General features: G+C 43.8%; 2 protein-coding genes across 3 annotated transcripts; one reads left to right on the forward strand and one right to left on the reverse strand.

Annotated features, from left to right (window-relative positions):
- Window positions 1–1,807: 1,807 nt before the first annotated feature.
- sp1 (sp1 transcription factor) lies at window positions 1,808–10,672 on the forward strand. Of its 2 annotated transcripts, none has more exons than XM_056273533.1 (6): window positions 1,808–1,839; window positions 2,417–2,527; window positions 3,374–4,775; window positions 7,329–7,470; window positions 7,888–8,081; window positions 8,671–10,672. In XM_056273533.1, exons 2-6 carry the CDS (start codon window positions 2,471–2,473, stop codon window positions 8,976–8,978), a joined length of 2,103 nt encoding a protein of 700 aa, XP_056129508.1. In that variant the 5' UTR covers window positions 1,808–1,839; window positions 2,417–2,470; the 3' UTR covers window positions 8,979–10,672. The 2 variants fall into 2 exon arrangements, with proteins under 2 accessions (XP_056129508.1, XP_056129507.1); XM_056273532.1 differs by having other exon boundaries at window positions 1,834–1,839; window positions 2,454–2,527.
- Window positions 10,673–10,843: 171 nt separating this feature from the next.
- On the reverse strand, window positions 10,844–19,642 carry LOC130131936 (cell division cycle-associated protein 7-like; the record flags this gene model as incomplete). The annotated part of the gene is made up of 8 exons (XM_056301664.1): window positions 10,844–10,898; window positions 12,568–12,704; window positions 14,625–14,774; window positions 16,072–16,215; window positions 17,059–17,211; window positions 17,504–17,596; window positions 18,048–18,374; window positions 19,502–19,642. Coding segments are annotated over 8 exons (1,200 nt in total), but the record flags the coding sequence as incomplete, so codon positions are not given.
- Window positions 19,643–27,436: the final 7,794 nt, after the last annotated feature.

Here is a 27,436-nt window from a genome sequence, read left to right on the forward strand (position 1 = left end):
GTGAGAAGTTCACATTTTAGATCTCAACAGTAGTCTACTACGATGCATCAACCACTAAACTTCACAACAATCATAAAAGAGTATTGCGTCTTTTCGGTCCTTGTCTACGACCAACACATTTTGACTGCTTTCTGCAAACAAGATGTGATCAGATCAAGTCACGAAAATGAACTTTGGACGATCTAATAGCCTATGTTTACACTAAGAAAAGGGGAGAGCTAAAGACAGGAAAGACTAGTCAAAGAACATTCATGTAGGATATTTTGAACGTAAGATTTATTTTTAGCAGACCTGTTCCATCACATCGTTTTCACGCGCGCGCGCGCGCACACAACTCCACTGATGTTACGATTAGTGTGTGCCTTCGTCTTTTAAATTGTTACTGTTAATTCTAAAATCGGACTATATGAGAATGTGGGCCAGAAAGAGAATTTATTTGACTCAATCCGGAAAACCTCAACCGGCCCGGACATGAACTTTCCCGTTTCTCCAAAGGTCGACAAAACAAGGACACTACAGCATATACAGTCCCGCTCCGAGTCTTTTTAGACGTTTGAGTGTTGTGTTACGTGGGGATTTTAATTTTCGGCTTTGAAAGGAGTCAAGGACTTTGAATTCCTTGACGATTTCATTTCAGATTTAGTGCCCGAGAGGATACAATTATCAAACAGGGGACTCCTCCTTTCGCCCAGATGGACCCGCTATTTACATAGATCCATGTGCTGCTGCTGCACTGACAACCCCTTGCAGATCTCAACAATAAAAGCCCTCCCACCCATAAACATTTTCCCCTCCCAACGCGGCTACAGCCAGTGCCTGTAATGGGTCCCTTCATCTCCACCCAAATTCCTCCACCCATCGCCTTTCTCCAGCCCACAGAAAGCCACCAGGGAGTGGCTACGGAGGCGAGACTTTTTCCGGATTGCTTTCCGTTCCCTCTAAATATTTTACAGTAATAGACGAGATTTATGAATTAATGAATGACACTTGTCCGTTTTAAAGACAACTGCAGAGAGAAGCTCACGCTTGGTTACTGAGAAAACAACGTAAACGACTCATGGCGCCTTTTGAACCCGAAAAACAAACTTGTCAACGTCATGTCAATCAAACGATACAACCTACCCTGGTTGATCCCGCCCAGTTCTCCGTCCGTGGTTAATTACATTGGTGGATTACACGCGCTTTTAACAATGGCAATTCCCATTGGACAGAAGCAAAGTCCCTCGCAAATAACATTTCCAGGGGTGCGCTTCTTTCAAAATTTTGGAGGTTTTTTTCCCCCCCACCGCAATTCTTTAAACGGGTTAGCTGTCAGATTCCCTCACTCAGAGACGCAAAGTTTACTACATCGCTACGGTTACGTTTCGGAGTAATTCCACCTTTTTTGTTTGACATTTGCACAGCGTTTAGGGTATAATATTTGCACATCTGAATTGAGATATATATCAATATGAAATATAATATAGTACTGTATGGAATCTGTCCCATAACTATTACTCGTTCTGCAAAACTGATCTATAACTTCCGTTTTAAAATTACGCCACACCGCCCGCCCTTGTCGGCTAATCCAGGACTCGGCATAATCGGTGACAGTCTGTGAATTTTGAAGGGCAATATTGAACATAATGGCAAGCGTCGTGGTCATCCTGGCCGTCGCTGCTGCAAGATCTGCAAAGTGAGTCGGCTACGGAAACGTGTGGGCTGTGAGCAGATTACAAAACAAACGCACCCGTCCCCTCTGCGTCGTAGCAAGGCCCATCATGTTTGTGTGAAGTTGCGAAAAGTTGTCAACCGAAAAGGAGCTAGAGAGAAACCCCTCCCGTCTTGAAATTATGACTAGTAAGTGAACTTTTTCTTCAGCTGTGTGTTGCAGTCAGTGAAGCAATTATTGACTGATTATTAATAAAGTGGAAGCGGAACGTTTGAGCATGAGTAACTTGTGTTAAATGTTAAATTTAAGTTAAACAAGATAATCCCTGAACCACTTTTAAACTATCATGTTTCTTAATTGTTAGCTAGCGATATTTAGCCAAGTAGCTAACTGTTAACGACGGCGTAACTTTTACCGATTATTGGTTCGCCTCAAACTGGTAACTAAAACCTGACACGCATGTTACGAATTGACCAACTGTCTTAGGCTGGTTTTAACGTTTTATTTGGGGTCATTGTTGTTAGATCATCTAATCTTAAATTGGATTTCCTTTTTGGAGATATTTTATGTTAGCTTAGCTAACAGCTTTCTGGCCCTGGGGGAAACTTGTGGCTTGGATTTCTGTGCGTTTCAGCCTGTTAGCTTTTCTTTCTTTCGAATTGGCTATTTCTTGTATCTGCGTTTTGAATACTGCAACTTTTATTTTGCTTAATACAGCGATTAACGTAACTGAAAAATGGTGCTGTTTTTTTTTTCACAATACAGTAAGGGCTATGATCTCACACAAACTCATCTTCCGCAGGCCAACAGCAAGATGAAATGGCCGACATGGAAGGTGGCGGAGGCTTCAATCAAAAGCGAAACACCAACACACAAGTAGGTTTTACCGGACTCTTACTTCGACTTCACCAGATACGATGAACCTCGATTAGCGTTCGACTGCCAGATAATGATATTACCCATCTGCCACTTAGTTCCTGCATGTTTTCACATATCCTGTTTTTTTCTGTGGTTTTTGATTCAGGATTCTCTGATAGCGTTAAGACACAAGATTTATGTGTATGTATGTATGTGTGTTGTGTTGTTGATTTTCTCAGGAGCACATGTCACTGGGTGGGGAATGGGCAGGTAAATTCGCCCACACGGGGTGTTCCCATCAAGCCCCAGCACTAAGTGTGCATTTTGCTCTGCCCATTTGGCTGTCCTTGGAGGGGGTGGCTTCAGCGGACTGAGTCAGTTTATAGGGCAAAATAAAGTGTGGGAGGGCGATGGGTGGGTTGGGGGGAGGGGAAGCTGAGCCCGCTGCTGCTGTTGAAAAAATGTGGTCCCACCCATTCTCCCACTCCCCACCCCCCCATCCTCTCATTGAGACCCACTCTTGGCAACAACTAAAGAAACAAGATGGGGAACAGCAACTAACATAGGGCTAACTCAGTAGTATTTAACCTAGTGGAACTTATATCCAGTTAAACCTACTGAATTAACTGGACAGAGATTTGCAATAAAACTGACAAAACTATTGACTAGGTGTAGATTTTCATTTCCCTTGACGTGCATTCCAAACAAGTTTCTCTTTGTATCTAAGGGTTTCGTTTGTTCAGGAACAAAGCTAAAAACCATAAATTCAGTGTACATGTAGACAGGAGCTGAAATCTTTTTCAAAACTGCAACATTTCCCCCTTGTCCCCCATTTTCCTCTTCTGTGGCCTTGTTTTACTCCAGGACTCACAGCAGCCATCTCCTCTTGCTCTGTTGGCCGCCACTTGTAGTCGAATCGACACCCCAGGAGAAAATGATTCACCTTCCGACCAGCAACAAACAAACCAGCAACAGCAGCTGGGCCTGAACCAGGGTGTACTGACCTCCACCGCCAACGGCTGGCAGGTTGTCCCTGTTACCATTCAGGCGTCCTCTGGCACCAGCTCTGTCTCCACCGACTCCCACGAAATAATGACTGGAGGCGACACGGACAAAAATAGACAGGTGCTTTCCCCTACAACGGGTGTCACGAGCACTCAGGGACAGCAGCCACAACAGTATGTAGTTGCCCAGACTCCAACGTTGCAAGGTCAACAAGTGCTTACCACTTTATCAGGCATGATGCCCAACATCCAGTACCAGGTGATCCCCCAATTCCAGACAGTAGATGGTCAGCAGCTGCAATTCCCCCAGGCTCAACAGGATCCAGCCACCATCAGCGGGACACAGCAATTCCAGATAGTGTCCTCTCCCAATGGTCAGCAGATCATAGCTGCCACCAACAGAGCTGGCGGGGCAGGAAACATCATAGCCATGCCTAGTCTCATTCAGGGAGCCATTCCTATACAGAATCTAGGTTTGGGAAACAGTGTGCTGCAAAATCAGCCCCAGTTCTTGGCCAACATGCCCGTGTCCCTTAACGGGAATATTACATTATTACCAGTCAGCACCGGGGCAGGTGGTGCAGGAGGAGATGGAAATGGTGGTGGGGACACGGGAACCAGCCACCATCTTACACAACAACAGCACCCTGTGTCTTCCAACAGTGGTGGGTATGTCACCAGCGCAACCACTGTGACCACACAAACGTCCACATCTTATGGGATGACCCAGTCACAGAACAGCAATGGAGTGGTGGCAGGACCATTTCAGAATACAGCTTCAACTGTAGGTGTTTCTTTGACACCTGAGAACAGAGATGGACAACAGCCACAACAGATCCTCATTCAACCCCAGCAGCTTATCCAAGGTGGAACTTCCCTTCAGACCATCCAAGCCGGCACAGTCTCTGCTGCAGCAGGGGGTCAGGTGTTTGCTGCTCCCACGCTCACACAGGAAGGGCTGCAAAACCTCCAGATAATGCCTAACACGGGGCCACTCATCCTACGTACTGTGGGCCCCAATGGCCAGGTGAGCTGGCAGACTATCCAGCTCCAGAGTCCGGCAGGAGCTCAGATCACCCTGGCGCCATTGCAGACCCTTCCCCAGCTGGGCCAGGCTCAGGGGACTGCCACAGCCGGAGGGGTTGCTGTCAACACAGTCCAGATCCCGGGACTGCAAACCATCAACCTCAACACGCTGGGTAGCTCAGGGCTCCAGATGCACCAGCTTCAGGGAGTCCCCATTACCATTGCTAACCCTGCAGGTTAGTCACCATCTCTGTCTCCACCACACAGCTAGCCTGGGCTTTTTATTTATAATGTTTAATTATGTTCAGAAGAAAGTTCTATGCTCTCTACTTTGTAAAACACTTGTAAATGCAAAATGATTTATAAATGAGATATCAGATGGGCAAATAGTGCTTTTAGGTTCTGACCAAAGGACTGAAACTTAAAGTAATGTTTGATTACTTTATTTTATTTTATTTTATTTTAAACAGACTAACCCAGGAGCCAATATTTTTTTTAAGTTATTTTACTCATAAAGTCAGCTTGAAATTGTGCCAAGTAAAAATCCCCCGACAGTACTTATTGCAGTATGTTTGCAAGTGGTACATAGTAAAAAGTATTCATAATCCATTATTCACTGTTAAGACCAGTTTTCTTATATCTCTGGATTTAACCTCTTTCCTACTAGGGTTGGGTATCGAGAAATTCCGATTCCCAATGAATCGTTAAGAAATTCAAATTTCGATTCTGCCTATGGGTTCCTAAATAAATTTCACTCGCGCTAAAGTTAGTTTCAGTTTCCGCGGTGGTGGCATGCCGCTTCCGTAGTTTCCGCCTCCGCAAGTGAAGTGTGCACCATCATGGACCAGAGCAAGCGACGGTAGAAAGTTTGGGGTTGGCACAGTGTAACGCCTGTGGCAAAATTATTTCGTGCAAGGGAGGATGCACAACAAATATGGCCAAACACCACATACACGGTGTACAAATTAATCAGTGTACCGTGTTTGACACGTTGCGCTGGTCTCCATCTCCTGCCTCGGTTTCTTCAGCCAACCCTGCGCAAACAGCACCTTGTCGCAATTGGGTAAGTGAAAATTAATAACGTTTGTCTTATTCGCAACAGCGAGATAGTAAACAGCGTATACATGAGCGAATTGCTATAAACTGTATGCAAATACTGAAATGTGACATTTTGTCGGCCAGTCAGCAATAAAACGCTGGGGATCCTCGTCGCCAATTTGTGGTATCGAAGTAGTTTCAGTAATGACAGCAGGTAATGTTAAGAAAAGGTTTACTGACATCGCTAAGCATTCAACGTTACATGCGTAGCCGCCATCTTACATTCTCCTCTTCTTACTGTATTAACATAGAACACACATTTCATTATTCAGCAGTGCCTCCTAGCGACGTTACAAGATAAACCATTACAGGACACAACACAGCGCTCGCGTATACAGCCTGAGAAGGCAGATGTGCTCATTTTTCTAAACAAGAACTGTTTCTAATTTGAGGAGTTTAATACATGGTAGTCCGGACCAGGGTGTGACTGTGTCTTTATTTCTACATCTACATGTGTGAAGACAGTTGTTGTAAATGTAAATATAAGAATGTGACATTCACATGAATGATCCGTTCTTAAAACAGAATAGCTTTTATAACGTTTTTTAAACACATTTTTCTTATGTGAAATAAGCATGTGACCTGTTTTGACCCCACCTCTCAAACACAGAATCGAGAATCGTTAAGAACCAGAATCAAAAAGCAGAATCGGAATCAGAATCATCAAAATCCAAACGATGCCCAACCCTATTTCCTATTTTGTATGTCACCTACACTATACTGGTTAAACCAGTTAGACTCCCATGACAACTAAGTCTGCTCCATGTTCCCCAGGCACAGATGGATGGATGGATAGAATGATGTGAATCGTTAAATCTTTTTAAGTTATGTAGCATTTTTTGAATTTGTTTAGAACATGATTATTTTAATTGTAACTAAGGTAGACTACATTATCTGTGTCACAGAAAGGGTGTAACCTAGCCCCACCCATTACACTGTAGTCTTTATCAAGTCGTAACCTTCCTCTGTATCTGTCATTGGTACATGAAGTTGCGCCCTCTAATTAGGTCGGTGCCTGTCGGTCTCCATTAGTGGAAAACATTAACATTTTTGTAAGGATTTGTATGGCGTATCCAGTGTAACATAAGTGGTGTTGTGTCCATTGCTGTATTTAGTGCTGGTCATATGAGTCACCACTGCACACAGTTCTGCTATTCTTGTAAAATCTTGTTTGACATCATTCAAGCATTTGTCGCATCTAGACTCATAAGTGTTTTGTTGTTTAGGTCTTAACATTCAGCACAGCAGCGGCAGTACACAAAGCATTAAAAATGTAAACTAACATTTGATAAAGTCTGCATTTAGTCATTTATTTTAAATTAAAACTTTATTCAACCAGGGAGTTACAGATGGAATAACCAGAATAAAAGTTCGACCAATAACACAACATTGTTTAGCATTCTAAGATAAGTGAACACAAACTGAAACAGTCTATAGTGTTATGCAATGTTTTAGTTTAATTATGAATCCGTATCAAAAAATAGTGCTTAGGCTGGCAAGGTTAAGTTTATTCACCAGCAGTGGTCTTAGATTATTCACCATTGCTGTGAAATTTTGAAATGGGAGAATTCGATTGTTTTAATAAATTGTGAACCTTTTTTAATTTTTCCAAGTTTAAAGTCCATTAATGGGATTTTTTTAAAAAAAAAACAGTGAGGTTTACACTTTCACTTTCTCTGTTGATGCTGAAGGAGACCAGGGCTTGCAGATGGGTGGAGAGAATTTGGACGACAGCACAGTCATGGACAATGAGGACATCAGCCCCCCACCTCAAGGGCGGCGTAACCGAAGGGAAGCGTGTACTTGCCCCTTCTGCAAAGATGGAGACGGGCGGTATGTTGTTTAACTTTATAGATTGGTCTGAGTTTGAGCAACTCCAGGTGGCTTGGTCATTTTCCTTGCCAGTGACTGACTGATTCAACCTTCTTTGATTCTCTTATCTGGATTATTGAGCATGCATCAAGACTGACTCTGATTTTAAGACTAATCATGGTTAAAAAAGGGCCATGTTTTTCCTAATTCCTTACTTCCTGTTTTATTTTCATATGTAACTTAACTTTGATAGTTCTACCACCTGACAAACGTCATGACTGATTGAACACAACGTGGGGGTTTTTAGTTCAAGATCCATCGTGCTAGAAGAGTCAAAAATATTACTTGGCTTTCCACTACCAGGAAAAGAAACTGGTTTCTTTCCCCAGTGTGTGGCTCTGACATTGGGTCAAACTCTTTTTCTTCTTCTACCTGTAGCAATGACCCAACTAAGAAGAAGCAGCACATCTGTCACGTTCCAGGTTGTGGGAAAATCTATGGAAAGACATCCCACCTGAGGGCTCACCTTCGCTGGCACACAGGAGAGCGTCCCTTTGTCTGCAGCTGGTCCTTCTGTGGCAAACGCTTCACCCGCTCAGATGAGCTTCAACGTCACAAGAGGACGCATACAGGTGAGACTCTTGTTGTTTGAGCAAACAAATCCAGCTTTGTAATGAGTGATTTTTTTTTCCTATACTTTTAAAAAAATATTTTTTATAGTTTTGCCAGTTCTTAGGCTTGTTACGATGGGTGGTTTTCCCTCTGATGTACTATTTTACAGCAACAAGGGGTTTTTTACTTAAGGTTGTCTATCGGTATTTTATTATAGAAGCACAGTCCCTATTATTGCTCCAGGACTAAAGTTTGGTGTCAGGGTTAAATGGAAAAAGCGGGGTAACAGTAGTCCTAATGTACTGATTATTAATCATCAGCATTGTGAAAGACTTGGACTTTGTTCAGCTGTATAATGTTTTAGTATTTCACACAAGCAGAAATTTCCAAACTCTGGAGTTGTCACGCACCATGAAAGTCATTCACAATAACACCCCTTAACAGAAAGCAGTAATACTGAATAAAAACCGTATAACAGGGTAGCAACACCTGTGTAAAAATGATACCACTGGCATAAACCCATCTTATTGATATATAGCAATGTAGTCTCGAGTACCTTTTAATTAACTCATTCTTAAACTGGATTTTTGTTTTTAACTCCCAACTCAGGCGAAAAGAAGTTCCTTTGTCCGCAATGTCCAAAGCGCTTCATGCGTAGCGACCACCTTTCCAAACATGTAAAGACCCACCTAAACAAAAAAGCCACCACGGCTGCCACTGCAAGCACAGCGGTTTCGACGGACGTCGCTTCCCCCACTGCGGGGACAGAAGCTGGCACAGGTGCAGTTGCTGCCAATGATCAGCGCACCTTGGTCACCATGGAAACCCTGTCAGCAGAGAGCATCGCCAGGTTAGCCAGCAGCGGAATCAACGTGATGCAGGTGGACCTTCAACAAATTAATGGCAACAGCTACTGATGATTTCAGTGGGTCCTGCGCACAGACATATAGGGTTAAGAAGGGCATGTCTGACTTCAGACTGAGAACCTCCCGAAGGACCTCAGACAGAGGTGGTGGTCATAAATGCAACCGGATACTTTTTTTTTTTTTTTTTTGAGAACCGAGGCAAGAAAATGGAGAGTCCCTCCCTTATATTTTGTAACCATAGCATTTATGGATTGTGGGTCAAATTAAATAAGCGTGGATTCAATTAATGAGTAGTTGCATGAAGGTTAATGACACTACAGGGATGACTGCCCAACACAAAGACCCACACTAGCTTGATATTGGGGATTGCAATAACACACACTCTTAACTTGATATTAAATAGGTGCCTTCTAATAAGGCTCTTTCTACCAGCCTCTCTTAAAGAGAACACTATTCCAGTGCTAGGCCTAGATCCCGTGAGCTTCCCCTATACAAGCTCTTCATCTCAGGTGTTATCTGCCCTCTCAGAATGAGTTGCTGCATCCGCCAAGGGCTTCCAATATACAAGAGCTGTAACCATTTCACATCAGCACTTGAGGAAAATTCCATGCTAAAACAGAATCCATGTATTGATATTATGCTTAAGACAGTTAAGTCAATATGTGGCTCTCAGGTTTCTCTGGCTGCTACTCTTGGAAAGACCCCCCCAATGTTAGAAAATGGTGAAAGAACTATCCAAAAAGGTGAGAAGTGCATTAAAAGTATTTTTGGGATGGATTTTCCTTCCAAGGATAGTTTAGCAGCGGTCTGGGTTACCTGTGTCATAACCAGTCTTTAGGGCAAGAGGTGCGACTCAACGTAAGGCTTTAGGTATGAATGGACACTGAAATCCATTTTAGCTTTCTCCTCAGAACTGTATAGGTACACACATTTAAGCCATTATGCTTTGATATGTTTATTGAAGCAAGATTTCTTTTGTATATTTTTTCTAATGTGTTATGGCCAGAAAATTCCTTTAAATTGAAAGGATTGTTATGGTTGCAAGAGATTGCCTTTCAGCTGTATTAGCCTCTCACACGCAATCTTAAATATTATCACATAAATGTAGATTGAGTTTCTGTAATAGAATTATGTATTCTACACAGGTCAGAGCCTCAGTACATTTTTCTGTGGAGCACATCAACCGAGCTCAGTTTCACCTTACAGTCTTGGAGATTAGTTTGACTTTTTTTTTTTCCCCTGTCATTTTATTCGCCTTTATTCCATCAAATCAAAATGAAATCATTTGTTGTTCTTATGCTCAGACAGTGTAAATGTAAGCTCAAACCAAAGGTTCAGAATTTTTTTTTTTTTTTTGTTAAATTTTGTCAGTCCAGAAACGATATGTTAGCTGTTCTTACAGATTTCAAAACCAACTGGAAACAGTTTGCCTCAAAATAAGTCAGTTTCAGATGTACATCATTGATCAAAAAAGTAAATTGTTTATGTATTCAAGATTCAGGGGATTTCGAATTAAATTTATATTTCATCTCTGAAAATATCCATTATGCTTTAACCTCAGAAAAAGTATTTTTTGGTAAATGTGAGTCGATTTGTATAAGTCAAACGTGTTAAGCTTTTTCAAACTTTACATTCATCAGTTAAGTGCCCTTATGTATCATGGTTTGTGTACTTTAAATAAGGGAGTTTTTATATTGTGTATACTAATACAGATGCCAACAGCTGGATTAAAATCATGAACTCTGTGTACCGTCTCATCTCCGTTAACCCAACAAACAAGACCAGTCACTTAATCAAAAACTAGTTTAATTCAGGTTTAAAAAAAAAATAAATGAACCACAGCTCAAAATACCCGAGGATCTAAAATGTCACAATAACTCAAGTACAGCGCAAAAACACTCCACCTCTTGTTCCCTCTAGTGTCTTGAAATCACATTCACATCCCGCTCAGTCTTGAGTTTGTTTCGGAGGCTGGATACAGGAGAAAAAAATACAGGTCCAACGTTTATCAGCATCAGTTAAAAAAAAAAAAATTTCCCCCCACTTTTTCTCCCCAATTGTACCCCACTCTTCCGAGCTGTCCCAGTCACTGCTCCACCCCCTCTGCTGATCCAGGGAGGGCTGCAGACTACCACATGCCTCCTCTAATACATGTGGAGTCGCCAGCCACTTTTCACCGGACAGTGAGGAGTTTCGCTAGGGGGAGGTAGCACATAAAGGATCACGCTATCCCCCAGTTCCCCCTCCCCCTGAACAGCCGCCCTAACCGACCAGAGGAGGCGCTAGTACAGCGACCAGGACACATACCCACATCTGGCTTCCCACCCGCAGACACAGCCAATTGTGTCTGTAGGGATGCCCGACCAAGCTGGAGGTAGGCACTGGAATAGACCGCTACGCTACCCGGATGCCCTCTCATCATTAAACTCTGATGTTTGTAGAAGCGGGGCCTCTACTAGTTACAGCCCCTGGACTAACTGAATGAGAAGCACTTGCATTTATCATTAAAGGTCCATTCATCCATCCCATCCATCCATTATCCAAACCGCTTATCTTCCTCTCAGGGTTGCAGGATGCTGGAGCCTATCCCAGCAGTCATTGGGCGGCAGGCGGGGAGAAACCCTGTACAGGCTGCCAGTCCATCACAGGGCTGACACACACACACACACACACACACACACACACACCTAGGGACAATTTAGTACGGCCGATTCACCTGACCCACATGTTTTTGGACTGTGGGAGGAAACCCACGCAGACATGGGGAGCACATGCAAACTCCACACAGGACGACCCCCAAGGTTGGACTACCCCAGGTCTCGAACCCAGGACGTCCTTGCTGTGAGGCAACTGCGCTAACCACTGCGCCACCATTCAAAGTCCATTCAATTTAATTCAGTCAAGACTATTGATAGCTAGCTAGTGTGCTAATTTGCATGATATTGCAAGGCCACTGCATGATAACAGACTGACTTGACAACTCGTCGATTGTCCGATCAAGTTGGTATTACGATGTAATCTATTGAAGGCATATTGGTTTTCTGAAAGAGTTTAATTACACTGACAACCAGGAAGAGAGTTTCTCAAGGGGCTTTTGTCATATTTTCACAACAACAACAGTTTTGACATTTTGGTAGCTACACTAACACCTATTGGAAAACATGATTTTCATTGGACTGGATCTTCAGTAACCTTGATCCTCCCAACTCTGCCAGAATGGGTGGTACTGAGTAAAGCTCCCAGATTTCTGTCTCTCTCTCTCTCTCTCTCTCTCTCTCTCTCTCACACACACACACACACACACACGTGCTTATGATCTCCCACTCAGAAATTCCTCTCCAGACCCCTGCAATAAAACTAAAGTGTGTTCTTAATCAAAATGCCTTACAGCTTTCAAGTAAATAGTGTTTGCATCTCATTTGTGTGATAGTTCAGAACAGTTTGCCTAAACTCTAGTTATTAGCTTACAGTTTAACCTGAGAGAATCTAAAATTCAACTGTGGAAGTGGAATTCATAAATAACCTGGCATATTTCCTTGACCCCAGTTTAGAGTTGGAATTAGAAAAGGTGCAGATTAAAATTGGTTCCAATTGAGTTTGTACACACCAAAAGATGAAAATATCCTGAATTAAAACCAACCTGCTGAGGTACGAGTGGACGTTGGAGAAGCCGTGGTACTGAGCCAGGGGAAACAGAATGCCGGTGGGGCATCGGCCCTCACGCTGGCGACAGAAGCTGCAGTTGCAAATGCCGCGGCAGGGCGGGCACTGCCACTCCTGAAAAATATATCAAACGTGAACAAATTTACAGCCATAAAAGTTTTGGAAAGAGACAAAGTTGGTTTGGAGAGAAGAATTGATGGGCAAAAGACAAAGGGATCAAACATGAATATGGCTGTTGGTTTTAGCACACAAGGCTGAAAAGCCATCTTGAGAAACAACTGCAAAATGTGTTTACAACTCTTGAGTAAAGATCCATTCCACTGATTTTGATTTAGTGAAGACTATTGATAGCAGGCTAGTTTGCCAATTTGCATGATGTTGCAAGGCAACTACATGAAAACAGACCCACTAATGACAATTCATTGATTTTCAGGGTATTACGATGTAATCTATCCAAGGCAGATTGATTTTCTGAAACAGTTTAATTGTGCTGACATCCAGGTGAAGAGTTTCTCAAGGGGCTTTAGTCATATTTTTACAGCAATAGCAGTTTTGACATTTTGGGTAACTACACTAACAACCCTGTTAAAAAAAAATACAACTCTTTCTTGCAAGGAGAACTGAGTTGCTGTTTTGTACTTCCTTGACTAAACCATGTCAATTTGCTGAATCTCTAAGCAAAAAATAAATTTAACAACCCCTGCAGGGTAAAAGCTTTTGAGCAGAAAGAGTTGTGCAAGTAAGACTGGAAACATTGCCGAGGCTGGAATAGAACAATTCACTTGGCAACACAGAACATTTGGAAGATGTGATTTCTGCCAAAAGGAGTTGTTACAAAGTATTGAATGATAGGGTGCCCAAAGCTTTGCACAAGCAACATTTACAGATTTATTTTTGTTGATGCATTTTCCTTAGAGATTCAGCAAAACATGCAATTTAACCAAGGGTACTCAAACTTACATCCAACCATCCCTTAGGGCGCACAGATTTAACATCTTACCCACAACAGTGGAGAATGATGTAAAATCATATTTAATGCACCCACTACAAGTCCAGGATAACGTGAGCATCATGACATAAGACTATAAGGATTTTCCTGTATGACTGCCAGAGCTTGTCCTTGCCATTTTCATTAATGAAACATATCAAATTATACAAAAATTCATCAAGTATGTGCTGATTTATATTATTGTCCTCTATGATTAGATGGGATCGCCGAGAGAACTGATTCCCACTCGGACCACCCATAGCACAGAAATCAAAATCCATAGTACTGGTTAACTGTTATGTCCTTTGAATCCAAGTGTCTGGGGGTTTTTTTTTGTTTGTTTTTTTTGAGGCCATTGTTATATTTGCTATTTTGGTGCCGTTAACCTCCAATTAAGCTAAATTGTACATTTGGATGTGGGTGAGAATGTGTCTGTTGTCCTGTGAGGAATGGTTGACCAGTCCAGGGTGTCTCCTTAATTTCCACTCAGTGTCCACTTGAATAGGTTCCCTGTGAGCCTGAATTTGATAACACGAACATCAAGTCTGTATAAATATCACCCTATAGAAAGAATTGGCTTCAAAATGAGTCTCTTGTGACTAATTAAATCTGGGTTTGAAGTTTCTGCTGTCTCTCTACAATGAAATTGACTGTGATGCTCAGCATCTAAAAGAGTATCTGCGGTTCTTGTGTCATACGTCTCAAAATTTGAGATGTAAAATCTGTTTATGTTGCGGTCAACAGTGGGTCCAGTGTGGAAATGTACACGATAGCGGCCAATTAAAACTCTTACTTTGGATGGATCCGAATTTAACTGGCTGCTAGGGCGTACATTATTGGTTGGATTCAGACCACAACATAACAGAATTTGCAGGGCCGTCGAGTTACGCAATCATTTTTCGGGAAGAGCAATACTTTGATTGCCATTTTCGTACGATTGCTGTGGATGTGTGTAAACCTACATACTGTACCTTTAATGCCGCTTTAAGTGACAGATATGACTGTGGTGTGTGTGTGTGAGAGAGAGAAAGGGGGGTGTTGCTGACCGGATCAAGCAGAGCCTGGCGTACGTCTTCTCCATATCTGTTTCTCAGACAGGGGCCACAGAACTGGCCCTGGATCCCATGACAGTCATCACTGCGGCAGCTGGTCTTTGTGTCCACGGTTTTCTGCCGGCACTGATGACAGGTAGAGCCCTGACATTCAAGGACATAAACATTGTTAAATGGTAAAACATTTGTAAATTTTCTCATTTATGAACTGACAAGATAGATGGTGAAATTATTCACCCCCTTCCATGCTTTTACTCAGAGAAGGGAGGATAAAATTCACAACTTGTCCATTTCATCTCAGGTCTCTGACCCACTCACCATTTTCCTAATCTAAATACATAAAATAAAAATAGCTGGCTTGTGATTGACTACATCAACATAAGTGATGATCTTCAAAGGTTTTTTTTTTTAGAGAGAGAAACTTGGTAATGCAGAAGCTGCTTCTTACAAAAATTGTGATTTTAGAAAGTTACCATTGGGATAATTCACTTGGATAAGCACTAATCTTATGTGGCACATCTTGTTAGATCCTCTATAAAAAAAAAAAATAAAAAACAAACAAAAAGAAAACACTGAAAAAGAAAATATTACGAAATGTTTTGCAAAAACAAATCAGTTACACAGATAAAACGACTTAAGAGCAGCACGCAAAATGAAAAGTGGGAGAGGAAGGAGAACCAGAGGACGAGTAGCAGAGCAGTGGTTCCCAACCTGGGGAGGGGGGGGGGATCCCGGCCTCCACTAGGGGTCGCAAAACTTCACGGGGGGGGGGGGCCTTCTTGAGTTTGTGTATAAAAAAAATTCTATATTTAAAATACATACGTCTCAGCATTTAATTCATTCTCTGAAGAAGACAACAAAGTTTAAGGATTATTTTAGAAGCTTATATCTTTATTTACTTAGAAAAATAATAAAAACAAACTTGAAAAAAATCTCACGAGGATGTGGGCGCATGTAGACGTGAACACCAGAGGTATTCATGAAGCTAAACTAGCAGAGCAAGCCAGCTAAATTTGCTAGTACACAGTACAAAAAAAAGGCGGGGGGGGGGGGCTGATGCAAAAATGGGCCAAGTGTCAGGGAAGAGAATGCTGAATTTCTCAAAAAGAAAAAAAAGAGGAATTACCAACACGGTTATATTGACTTTGGCTTCATAGAGGCAATGGACAAAATTAGAACTGAATGTGTCATTTGCGGTGACAAATTGGCAAATGAAAGTATGAAACCCTGCAAACTGCAGCAACACCAGACTACTAAACACCCTGAAACGGTGGGTCAACCCAGGGAGATTTTCCCCCCACCTTTTTTGTAATTGTATGTGGATGGAGTGGGGGGGGTCCTCAGTGTATACAATGGTAAAATAGGGGTCCCTTGAGAAAAAGGTTGGGAACCACTGTGTAGAGGATAGAGGGCCAACAGAGACGTGGGAATAAAGTCTAACCATGACTTTGTTGTAGACTTTCTCAGTCATGTTGTCTGCCACCAGCTGAAGCTCATCCTCTGTGATCTCCTCCACTGTGCGTACCACATAAGGTTTGCCCTTACTGGGCTGTGGGGCTCCTCGGGTCTGTGGGGGCCGGCGTACCTGGAACACCACACCATGACAAGCAAGCGCTATTTACTGTGAAATTCATACACGGCAAATCATTTTAAGATTTTTAAATCACCGATCCATTTCATTTCAAGATCTAATCATAGATACAATTCAAGGCATTTGGGTGTGGAAGCTATTTTAGCAGGCTGGGAGACACTGTGGACAGGTGCCACTCCAGCACACACACAGACAGACACGATTCATGTCTATGGGGAATTTAGAATATCCAGTTCACTTAAAAGTGCATGTTTTTGGACTGTAGGAGGAAAGTGGAAGTACCTGGAAACTGCAAACTCAACAAACAAGAGCTGTGATGATCGGATTCAGGAAACCATTGCTGTGAGGCAACAATACCTCACAGTTACACAGTGTTGCCCCATGTTAAGACTTAACACTTTAAAAATAAATTACGTTGTAGCAACACAAAGTCTGACACTTAAAATAGTTGCTCCCAGACAACACCAAGATAGATAAGAAAACAAAACATTGTATGACGCCAAAGATTTTTTTCTTTGATTTGATGGATCATAAAAAAGTATCATGTTGCCAAAAGAGACAACAGCTAGCACTTTCAAATTGATTTACTCAACCGCCAATACCAAAACTACAACAACAAAAAAAGAAGCATGACAGGTCAATCGGAAAACTGCATAACACATACAGTATCAATACAATTCAGCAATGACAACTTTTTTGGTAGAGATGTGCTTGAACATTTGCAGCTTTTTGCACTGTGAGGTTACGTCTTTCAGCATTTTGAGTAAGCTCCCATTCTAGGAAAATTGCCTGTCTTGGCGTTGTTGCAGTTAAAGAGAAATTGGTGTAAAATCTGACCTCCAAGAGCTTCTTCTCCAGGCTGAACCCCATCTCTGTGCCCTGAGGAGCCGGGGGGTCCTCTGCTCCCCTCATGGAGCGTGTTCGACACCGGTTCACCCGCTCAGGGTTCCTCCTGGACTCCCCCTGGGCCGTTTCAGAGTATGGTGGGCGCTGCAGGACAGCATCAATACAGCTCATATTTTCAACATAGAAAACTGTCACTGAGCTGTTCTTTGAGTTTGATTCAGACATTTTCAGTGAATTAAAGTTGGGGACATAAAAAAAGGGGTGGTGTCCTGCCTCTATGGGGAATTTTCCTCATTCCCAGGCTTAAAGCAAATTGTAATGGGCACGGTGGGTTTTGGGGCACTGGCCTTATTAAATTTGAACAATCACCTTTTTTTTTATTTTTATTTTTTAGCCCAACTCCCTCCAGTGAGAAGAATGAACAGTTCCTACTTACAGTCCGCTTCCCTTTGGACTGTTTGGAGGCTTGATTTTTCAGAAGCATCGCACCTCCTGGTATCTTCTGTAGGTCCACCATCAGCTGAGCCAACTTTTAGAGAAAAGAGAACAGTTGAATCAAGGAATCTGTGTCACAGTAATTGAGAAGTGTGTTGACCCAGTGCACATGGGCAAATTTGCAAACAACCATAACAAGTTGGGTTTTTGTATCATGCTATTGATCCAAATATAACATCTAATTTTATTGAGTTATTAATTGCTCATCGCCGGTGAAGGTAATTCTATCCTGCTTTAAAAAAAAAGTTCATTTAAATAACAGCCCTATTTTGGAGAATAACCATAATGATAAGAAACTTGAGTATTTTTCAAACTAACAGTTTTAACACAAATATAAAGTACAATGATAAACTGATAAGAAAAATAATGAAATAAAACAAAATAAGGACTACAATCTAGTAGATTTAGTAGAATACCAATATGGTCCCTTACCGTCCTATCGAATAACAGTATTCTGTATGAGAGGTCTGTGTGTATGGGCATACCATTGCTTTATTGGCTTTAATGTTCTCCTCTCTTTTTGATAAGAAAGAATGTGACACATCTTCCTCTGAGTCAGACACTTTGGAAGTCTCTTCTTCCCCAAATCCCATGCATTTCTCCTTCTTGGCAGTGTTTGCCTGAATCATCTCTTTCTTCACCCTGCTCTCTTTATCCTCCTTTTCCTCCTCAATCGAGTGATGGGTGGAGGGACGTGGGTGGAGAATCACTTTAAGCTTGAAGCGACGAGCAGCAGGCCGCCTTGAGCTTGTCTCTTCTTGGATGGAGGACCCAACAGGTTCGGCCTCAGTTTCATCTCCTGGACTGGAATCCTGGTGGACATCAAAGCAGGTTTATTTCATACACAAAGGCAATTCAAAATGCTTTATATAAGGCATAAAAGGCATTAAATGAGAAATTCAGGAGAACATCAAAGAAAGTGTAATTCTAATTAATACAACAAGTAAAGATAAAATAGCATAAAAAGGGTATAGATCAGCAAAGTGCGGTCCTGAGTTTGCTGAACATGTAGTCAGTAATAAATGCACATTGATGGAGTTATGTCACTTGAGGTAGATGTTACACTCACACACACACACACACACACACACACACACACACTTTCCAAATTTTAAGAATTCGTAATTTTTTGGTTTTGTACTAATGTTAGCATGTCAAAACATGTTGGCTGCTATAATTTACTGGATGAACTATAGACAATGCAATAACACACACACACACACACACACACACACACACACACACACACACACACACCTCACAGAGATCTTCGACTTCACTGTCAGAAAATCCATAAAAACTTGGGTCGTTTTCTGAGTCCTCTGCAAAAACATCAGCCAGCTCTTTGGAGAGGATGGACATTCCCCAAACACCATCCTGACGAGACGCATAACAATCAGTTCATCTCACACCATTTGAAAATTCGCTTTTTCAGCTTACCCCGCGAAAGACAGGTGATTTTTAGCCAAGCAATTAGAAATGCTCCCATTTACCATTTTATTCTAAGCCTTTCAAATGCAACACCACCTTGTATACATACATACACACACACACACACACACACACACACACTTTCCAAATTTTAAGAATTCATAATTATATAGTTTTGTACTAATGTTAACATAACATGTTAGCTATTATAATTTACCGGATGAACTATAGACAATGCAATAACACAAACACACATTCCAAATTTTAAGAATTCATAATTATATGGTTTTGTACTAATGTTAGCATAACATGTTAGCTATTATAATTTACCGGATGAACTATAGACAATGCAATAACACAAACACACATTCCAAATTTTAAGAATTCATAATTATATGGTTTTGTACTAATGTTAGCGTATCAAAACATGTTAGCTACTATAATTTACCAGATGAACTATAGACAATGCAACACACACACACACACACACACACACACACACACACACCTTATCACAGAGGTCTTCGACTTCACTGTCAGAAAATCCGTGAAATGTTCGATCGTTTTCTGAGTCCTCTGCAAAAACATCAGCCAGCTCTTTGGAGAGGATGGACATGCCCCAAACACCATCCTGACGAGATGCAGAACAATCAATTCAACTCACACCATTCGAAAGTTCGCTTTTTTAGCTTACCCCATGAAAGACAGCTGATCTTTAGCCAAGCAATTAAGAAATGCTCCCAATTTACCATTTTATTCTAAGCCTTTCAAATGCAACACCACCATGTATACACACACACACACACACACACACACACACACACACACACCCCTTCCAAATTTTAAGAATTCATAATTATATGGTTTTGTACTAATGTTACCATAACATGTTAGCTATTATAATATACCGAATGAATTATAGACAATGCAATAACACACAGACACACACACACCTTATCACAGAGGTCTTCGACTTCACTGTCAGAAAATCCATGAAATGTTCGATCGTTTTCTGAGTCCTCTGCAAAAACGTCAGTCATTTCTTTGGAGAGGATGGACATTCCCCAAACACCATCCTGACGAGATGCATAACAATCAATGCATCTCACACCATTCGAACGTTCGCTTTTTCAGCTTACCCCACGAAAGACAGGTGATTTTTAGCCAAGAAATTAAGATATACTCCAATTTACCATTTTATTCTAAGCCTTTCAAATGCAACACCACAGTGTACACACACACACACACACACACACACACACTTTCCAAATTTTAATAATTATATGGTTTTGTGCTAACGTTAGCATATCAAAACATGTTAGCTATTATAATTTACCGGATGAACTATAGACAATGCAATAGCACACACACCTTACAGAGGTCTTTGACTTCACTGTCAGAAAATCCATAAAAAGTTTGGTCGTGTTCTGAGTCCTCTGCAAAAACATCAGCCAGCTCTTTGAAGAGGATGGACATTCCCCAAACACCATCCTGACGAGATGCATAACAATCAATGCATCTCACACCATTCGAAAGTTCACTTTTTTAGCTTACCCCATGAAAGACAGGTGATTTTTTTTTTTAGCCAAGCAATTAAGAAATACTCCAATTTACCATTTTATTCTAAGCTCTTTATTCTAAGATTACATGGGCAGAGTTCACCATAATCGTTTGGCGTTCTGGGTTAGGTAGACACGGGCCCTTTAAGAAAGGGTTTCCGGAGGAGGATGGTTGAAGCAGCGCCATGTTGTTGATGATGGTGATTCTGGAATAAATGATACCTGCGTTCATGTAGTCAATGAGAGAAATTGTCCGTCTCTACTTTCCTGCAATTTCCACATTGGTGACCCCGACGGGATGTCTGCTGGACGTTTCCAGAGACAAATCTTTACGAACATGACGACTAATGCGGTTTCTCTCAAGCTGCTGGAGTCACCGCGGACGCCTGTGACGTCTTGAGTTGATGCAGTTGGAGGACAGTAGGGGGTGCTAGAGGACAAGATGGAATGTAAGAGACTGTTAGAGGGGAGGAGGAGTGTGACGTGGGTTGTTCAAGTATGCTAACAGACGTGTATCTTGGAGTGGTCCCTTAGTGTCACCACATATTGGCGACGATGGCTGTGAATGTGAACACAATGCCACCTTTCCTCATGTCTCCGGGTGAGCCTTCGATAAGCTTTTCAAGCTGGCTACAAGCTTTTTTTAAATTATCTGCGAGCTTCGGCGGAGAAAATGTCAGAAGCTAGAATGCGCGCGCTTCTCATCCATAGCCTCGGTGCTGAGGGGCAGACTATTTTACACGCTGACCAGCGAAGATGAATCTTATGATGCAACGGTAGCTGCACTGACGAAGTTTTTCGTTCCTACTGTTAACGTGGTGGCTGAAAGATATAAGTTTAGACAACGGAGTCAGTATCACGGAGAATCAGTGGCAACACGTGTCCGCGCTGAGAGAACTCGCTGCTACGTGCGACTTTAAAACGTTTGAGGATGACAAGCTACGGGACCAGTTGGTGGAAAAGACTAACTCCAATCGGATAAGAGAGCGTTTGCTGCTGGATGTGCCCCTAACTCTGGAAAAGGCTGGGACTATTTGCTGGACTAATTGAATCCGTCACATCTAATGCTAAAATCATGGACCGGGGGAACTGCGACCGCAGCTGTGGCTGTGCAGGCGGTGGACACAACAAGGGGACCGCCATCGTCCACGAGAGACAACGCGACGAGACAAGGGCCAACATGCTTCAGATGTGGAGCACGCGACCATAAAGCTTCCTACCCATCTTGCCCCGCCAGGACGGCCCGCCGTAATAACTGCAGGCAGAGGTGTAAAAACCAGGTCCAGAAAGTAAAAGTCCAAACCATGTATTTGCTTCACACATGCACTACATCAGCAGATTCTAGGCAACACCAGTCCTCAACTAGATAGGGGAAACTAGCTAATGAAATCAGCTGGTTTAGTAACAACATGGTTGGAGCAAATACACGGTTTGGAGATTTACTTTCTGGACCTGGTTTTTACAACTCTGACTGCAGGAAACGGGCATTTTGCAAAGGTGTGTAGGGGGCCAAAGAGAGTAAGTGAAATCACAGATGATGTGGAGCAAGTGGAGAGCACTGTGCCTGAAGTGACTATATTAAATGTAGACACTAGCTTGCACTGGGAATAAAATAATGTGCACAGTACAAATGGCTGTTGAGGGGCAGACAACACAAAATGTGGAACTTATGCTGGACACAGGCTCTGCCGTCTCAATCATTCCCAATACAATGTTATTGCAACTTTTCCCAAACGCCCCAGAGTACACCGACACTAACTTGTGAGTTACGGAGGCAATCCTATTCCAGTGAGTGGAACTCTACATGCCACTGTGTTATGTCAGTAAAAGTACGAGGAGTGAGATATATGTTACACACTCAGGCACAGCCATTCTAGGCAGAGACTTGTTTGCTGGACTTGATATGCAGTTAGTGAATGGTCAGGTGGCAAGTCCGACCTGCTCCCCAGTCACACATCACCCAGATGCTGTTTCATCCATTTCAGAACAGGGCAAAGGGGAGACACTGAGCTATGCAAAAGGATTTGTTCACAAAATCAAAGTGCACACAGATGTGACCCCAAGTCAGCAAAGACTGCGCCGCCTACCTTTTGCAGTGAGAGATGCAGTTACGCAGGAGCTTGAGAAGCTTCAAAGGCAGGACATTATACAGCCTATCGAGTCATCAGAGTGGGTTTCCCCTATTGTAGTGACCGCAAAGAAAGAGGGAGCTATTAGGTTACGTGTGGACTTAAGGGAGCCTAATAAGGCTATAGTGGTGGACAGCTACCCTTCTCCCACACATGGAGGAAATGTTTTCAGAGCTCAGAGGGGGAACTGTTTTCTCCATACTGGACCTGCAGAGTGCATATCATCAGGTGCTGCTCCATGAGGACAGCAGTAATCTCACAGCTTTCATCACACACAAGGGTCTCTTCAGGTTTAAAAGTGTTCCATATGGACTGGCTTCAGGGCCTAGCTGCTTCCAGCAGATGATGACGACCATACTGAAAGACTTACCCGGATGCCAATGCTACTTGGATGATGTGATCATCCATGGGAAAACCAGGGAACAACATGATGCCCATCTCTGAGCAGTACTCCAGGCCATCAATTATCTTTTGCAAAGGGGATATGTGAGGTCTTGTTAATGCAGTTGGAGGACAGTGGGGGGCGCTAGAGGCCAAGGTGGGATGTAAGTGAATGTAAGAGGGGAGAAGGACTGTGACGTGGGTTGTTCAAGTAAAGAAGCGTATGTTAAAAGACGTGTGTCTTGGAAGTGGTCCCTTAGCATCACCACAACGCCACAAAATACTATTATGTGGTGTTGGCTCTCGACAGTTCAACAGCAACCAGAGTCGTGAGCCTCCTCAAACATCCTCCACAGCAGGATAAATAGGAGACACTCAAGACTCGCCTGATGAAAACTTTATGACGCTGAGCGGGCCAGCCGGCTTTTCTCTCTACAAGGCCTCGGTGACAGTAAGCCCTCTGAACTTATGGACAGGATGCTGGATCTCCTGGGAGAGCACAAGCCCGACTTCCTCTTCATCTAACCGTTTCTGCGACAGCTGCCTTCTCAGGTACGGGCTGCTTTAGCCAACACTGCCATCGTGCTCTGGCCAAGGAGGCTGATAAAAAATTTCCTGGCTGGTCAACAGCACTTGGCTGCTGCGTTTTTTCCTGCCCAGACATTTTCATCACTGCCTGGAGACACAACAGTTGCCGCCGCCGCAGCGGCTCCTCAATGGCAGCAGGATCACAGCCGGTGTTTTTACCACGCAAAGTTTAGACCCAAGGCCAAGTACGCCAGGAAACGCTGGGGCCGGCGCTCAGTAGTGGCTATGTACGTCGGCCGAACTGGCAGGCTGTTTTTCATCAAAGACTCCATTTCTGGATGGCGGTTCCTGTGCGACACGGGCGCGCAGAGGAGCGTCCTGCCCGCATCGAGAGTAGATTTCCTATCCTGCGGATATGCCCCCCATGGAAGCCGCTAACGGCAGCCCCATCCGCACTTATGGCACTAGGTACGTTACGTGGAGCTGTGTTTCGGAGGACAGCGGTTCGGTTTGGACTTTGTCACGGCGAAGGTGGCCGTCCCCCTCCTCGGCGCGGATTTCCTATGCGCCTATGGGCTGCTGATGGATATAAAAAACCACCGCTTGATCAACGCTGTCACTTTCAGTTCGTATGTACGTACTCTCAGCGAAGCAGACGCCAGACTGTCTGGCATGCTCTCCACCGCAGACGATTATCTCCGGCTTCTTGCTGAGTTTCCGGTCCTCGCGCAGCCCACCTTCTCGTCTTCCACCACCAAGCATGGCGTGGAGCACCACATCGCCACCACTGGCCCACCAGTCTATGCTCGGGCTCGGCGCCTCAACCCAGCCAAGCTCACCACCTCCAGGGAGGAGTTCCAGAATATGGAGCGTCTCGGCATCATTCGCCACTCCAACAGCCCGTGGGCTTCACCCCTCCACATTGTCCTGAAGCCTGGCGGCGGGAGGTGCCCGTGTGGCGATTACCGCCGACTCAACAATACAACGACACCGGACCGCTACCCAGTCCCACACATCCAGGACTTTACCACTCAGCAAGGCTGGAAAAGTCATCTTTTCCAAAATGGACCTCGTCCGTGGGTACCATCAGGTGCCCGTCCACCCACTGGATGTCCCCAAAATTGCGGTGATCACCCCATTTGGACTGTTCGAGTTCCTGCACGTACTGTTCGGCCTCAAGAATGCCGCGCAGACATTCCAGCGCCTCATGGATTCGGTGCTACGGGGCCTGTCTTTTGTTTTCGTCTATCTAGACGACATCCTAGTCGCCAGCACCTCCAAAGCGGAACACCTGTCCCACCTCCGGACTCTTTTCGAGCGGCTCAGCCAGCACAGGCGGATCGTCAATCCAGCCAAGTGCCAGTTTGGGCTGACAATCATCGATTTCCTCGGACACCGAGTCACCATAGACGGGGCGGTACCCCTCCCGGCAAAGGTGGACGCCACCGTGAAGTTACTTCGACCGTTCAGTCAAGTCCCTACAGGAGTTCCTTCGCATGGTGAACGTTTACCACCACTTTATCCCCCAAGCTGCTCGACTCATGCGACCCCTGTATGAGGCCCTGAAAGGCAAGGCCACCAAACACACTGTGGATTGGTGTGCAGAGAGGGACAAGGCGTTAATGGACACAAAGGCTGCTCTGGCTAACGCAACAATGCTGGCGCACCCATCACCCAGGGCTCCGATCGCCATTACTATAGATGCTTCGGACCACGCAGTCGGGGCCGTGCACGAGCAGTGGGTGAACGGTGCTTGGCAGCCGCTCGCTTTCTTCAGCTGACAGTCACACCCCAGCGAACAGAAGTACATATAGCACCTTCGATCGGGAGCTCCTCGCTCTCTACCTCGCCGTTCGACACTTTCGTTCCCTGCTGGAGGCCCGCCAGTTCACGGCGTTTGTAGACCACAAACCACTGACGTTCTCCATGGCCAAGGTGGCTGAGCCATGGTCCGCCCGCCAGCAATGACAGTTCTCCTACATCTCGCAGTTCACCACGGATGTACAGCATGTTGCTGGCAAAACCAACCTCGTCGCCGACTGCCTCTCCCGGGCCACTGCGGGGGCCGTCCACTTGGGTTTTGACTATGCCCGCATGGCAGCTGACCAGGCCGCCAACCCGGACGTGCAGGCTTTTAGGACGGCTGTCACAGGGCTGCAGGTAGAGGACGTGGCTTTTGACAACGCTGGCACCACACTCCTGTGCAACGTCTCCACGGGTCGGCCCCGGCCCGTCGTTCCCACTAGCTGGAGGCGGCGTGTTTTCGATGTTGTCCATGGCCTCTCCAACCCTGGCAAAAAGCCGTCTCAAAGACAAGTAGCAGCCACGTTCGTCTTGCACGGGCTCAAAAAAAGTTGTGAGAGACTGGACTGACACCTGCGTGGAGTATCAGCGCTCTAAAGTGCACCACCACACCAGAGATCCCCTGGCACAGTTCCTGAAAGGAGGTTCAACATGGACACGGGCCCTTTAAGAAAGGGTTTCCGGGTTGACAGGGTGGAGCTTGGAGGAGGGGGAGGGTTGGAGCAGTGCCATGTTGTTGATGATGATGATTTTGTGCGGAAGAATGAATAAATAATACACGCGTTCGTGTAGTCAATGAGAGAAATTGCCCTTCTTTACTTTCCTGCAATTTCCACAAGCCTTTCAAATGCAATACCGCCGTAAACGCACACACTCCAAATTTTAAGAATTCGTAATTATATGGTTTTGTACTAACATTAGCATGTCAAAACATGTTAGCTACTATAATTTACAGGATGAACTATAGACCATGCAATAATACTAACGAGGGTTGTAAACACACACACACACACACCTTATCACAGAGGTCTTCGACTTCACTGTCAGAAAATCCATGAAATGTTTGATCGTTTTCTGAATCCTCTGCAAAAACATCAGCCATCTCTTTGGAGAGGATGGACATTCCCCAAACACCATCCTGACGAGATGCATAACAATCAATTCATCTCACACCATTCGAAAGTTCGCTTTTTCAGCTTACCCCACGAAAGACAGGTGATTTTTAGCCAAGCAATTAAGAAATACTCCAATTTACCATTTTATTCTAAGCCTTTCAAATGCAACACCAACGTGTATACAAACATACACACACACACACACACACACACACACACTTTCCAGATTTTAAGAATTCGTAATTATATGGTTTGCACTAATGTTAGCATGTCAAAACATGTTAGCTACTATAATTTATCGGATGAACTATAGACCATGCAATAATACTAACACACACACACACCTTATTACAGAGGTCTTCGACTTCACTGTCAGAAAATCCATAAAAAGTTCGATCGTTTTCTGAGTCCTCTGCAAAAAACATCAGCCAGCACGTTGGAGAGGATGGACATTCCCCAAACACCATCCTGACGAGATGCATAACAATCAATTCAACTCACGCCATTCGAAAGTTCGCTTTTTTAGCTTACCCCATGAAAGACAGGTGATTTCTAACGAAGCAATTAAGACATACTCCCATTCACCATTTTATTCTAAGCCGTTCAAATGCAACACCGCCGTGATTACCTGCTGTTTTGTTAAGGCCCGCCTTCGTGCCGGTACCTGTCAAATTAATGTGATTAATCATGAATGTGCACGTTTTGTTTAAACAACAAACAGGGAACGAGCGAATGCACGTGCACATGCGCCCCCAACACGCAGCCGCGCACACGCGCGCGCACGCACACACACACACACACACACACACACACACAAACACACAAAATCTCCAGGCTGATGACAAAATAAAGAATGGGTATCTTGTCTGGATTTATGCTGCTGGCTATACTCTTGGTGAGGGAGTGAGTCATTGTAAAGTCACGACAT

The sequence above is a fragment of the Lampris incognitus genome, chromosome 2 (assembly GCF_029633865.1).
Source record: "Lampris incognitus isolate fLamInc1 chromosome 2, fLamInc1.hap2, whole genome shotgun sequence".
NCBI lineage: Eukaryota > Metazoa > Chordata > Actinopteri > Lampriformes > Lampridae > Lampris > Lampris incognitus.

Bases quoted from the DNA above. Each gene is read 5' to 3' on its own strand.
- sp1 (XM_056273533.1), top strand. From the start codon at position 2,471: ATGGCCGACATGGAAGGTGGCGGAGGCTTCAATCAAAAGCGAAACACC. The intron at 2,528-3,373 runs GTAGGTTTTACC...GTTTTACTCCAG, and splicing joins AGCGAAACACCAACACACAA to GACTCACAGCAGCCATCTCC. The intron at 4,776-7,328 runs GTTAGTCACCAT...TTGATGCTGAAG, and splicing joins TACCATTGCTAACCCTGCAG to GAGACCAGGGCTTGCAGATG.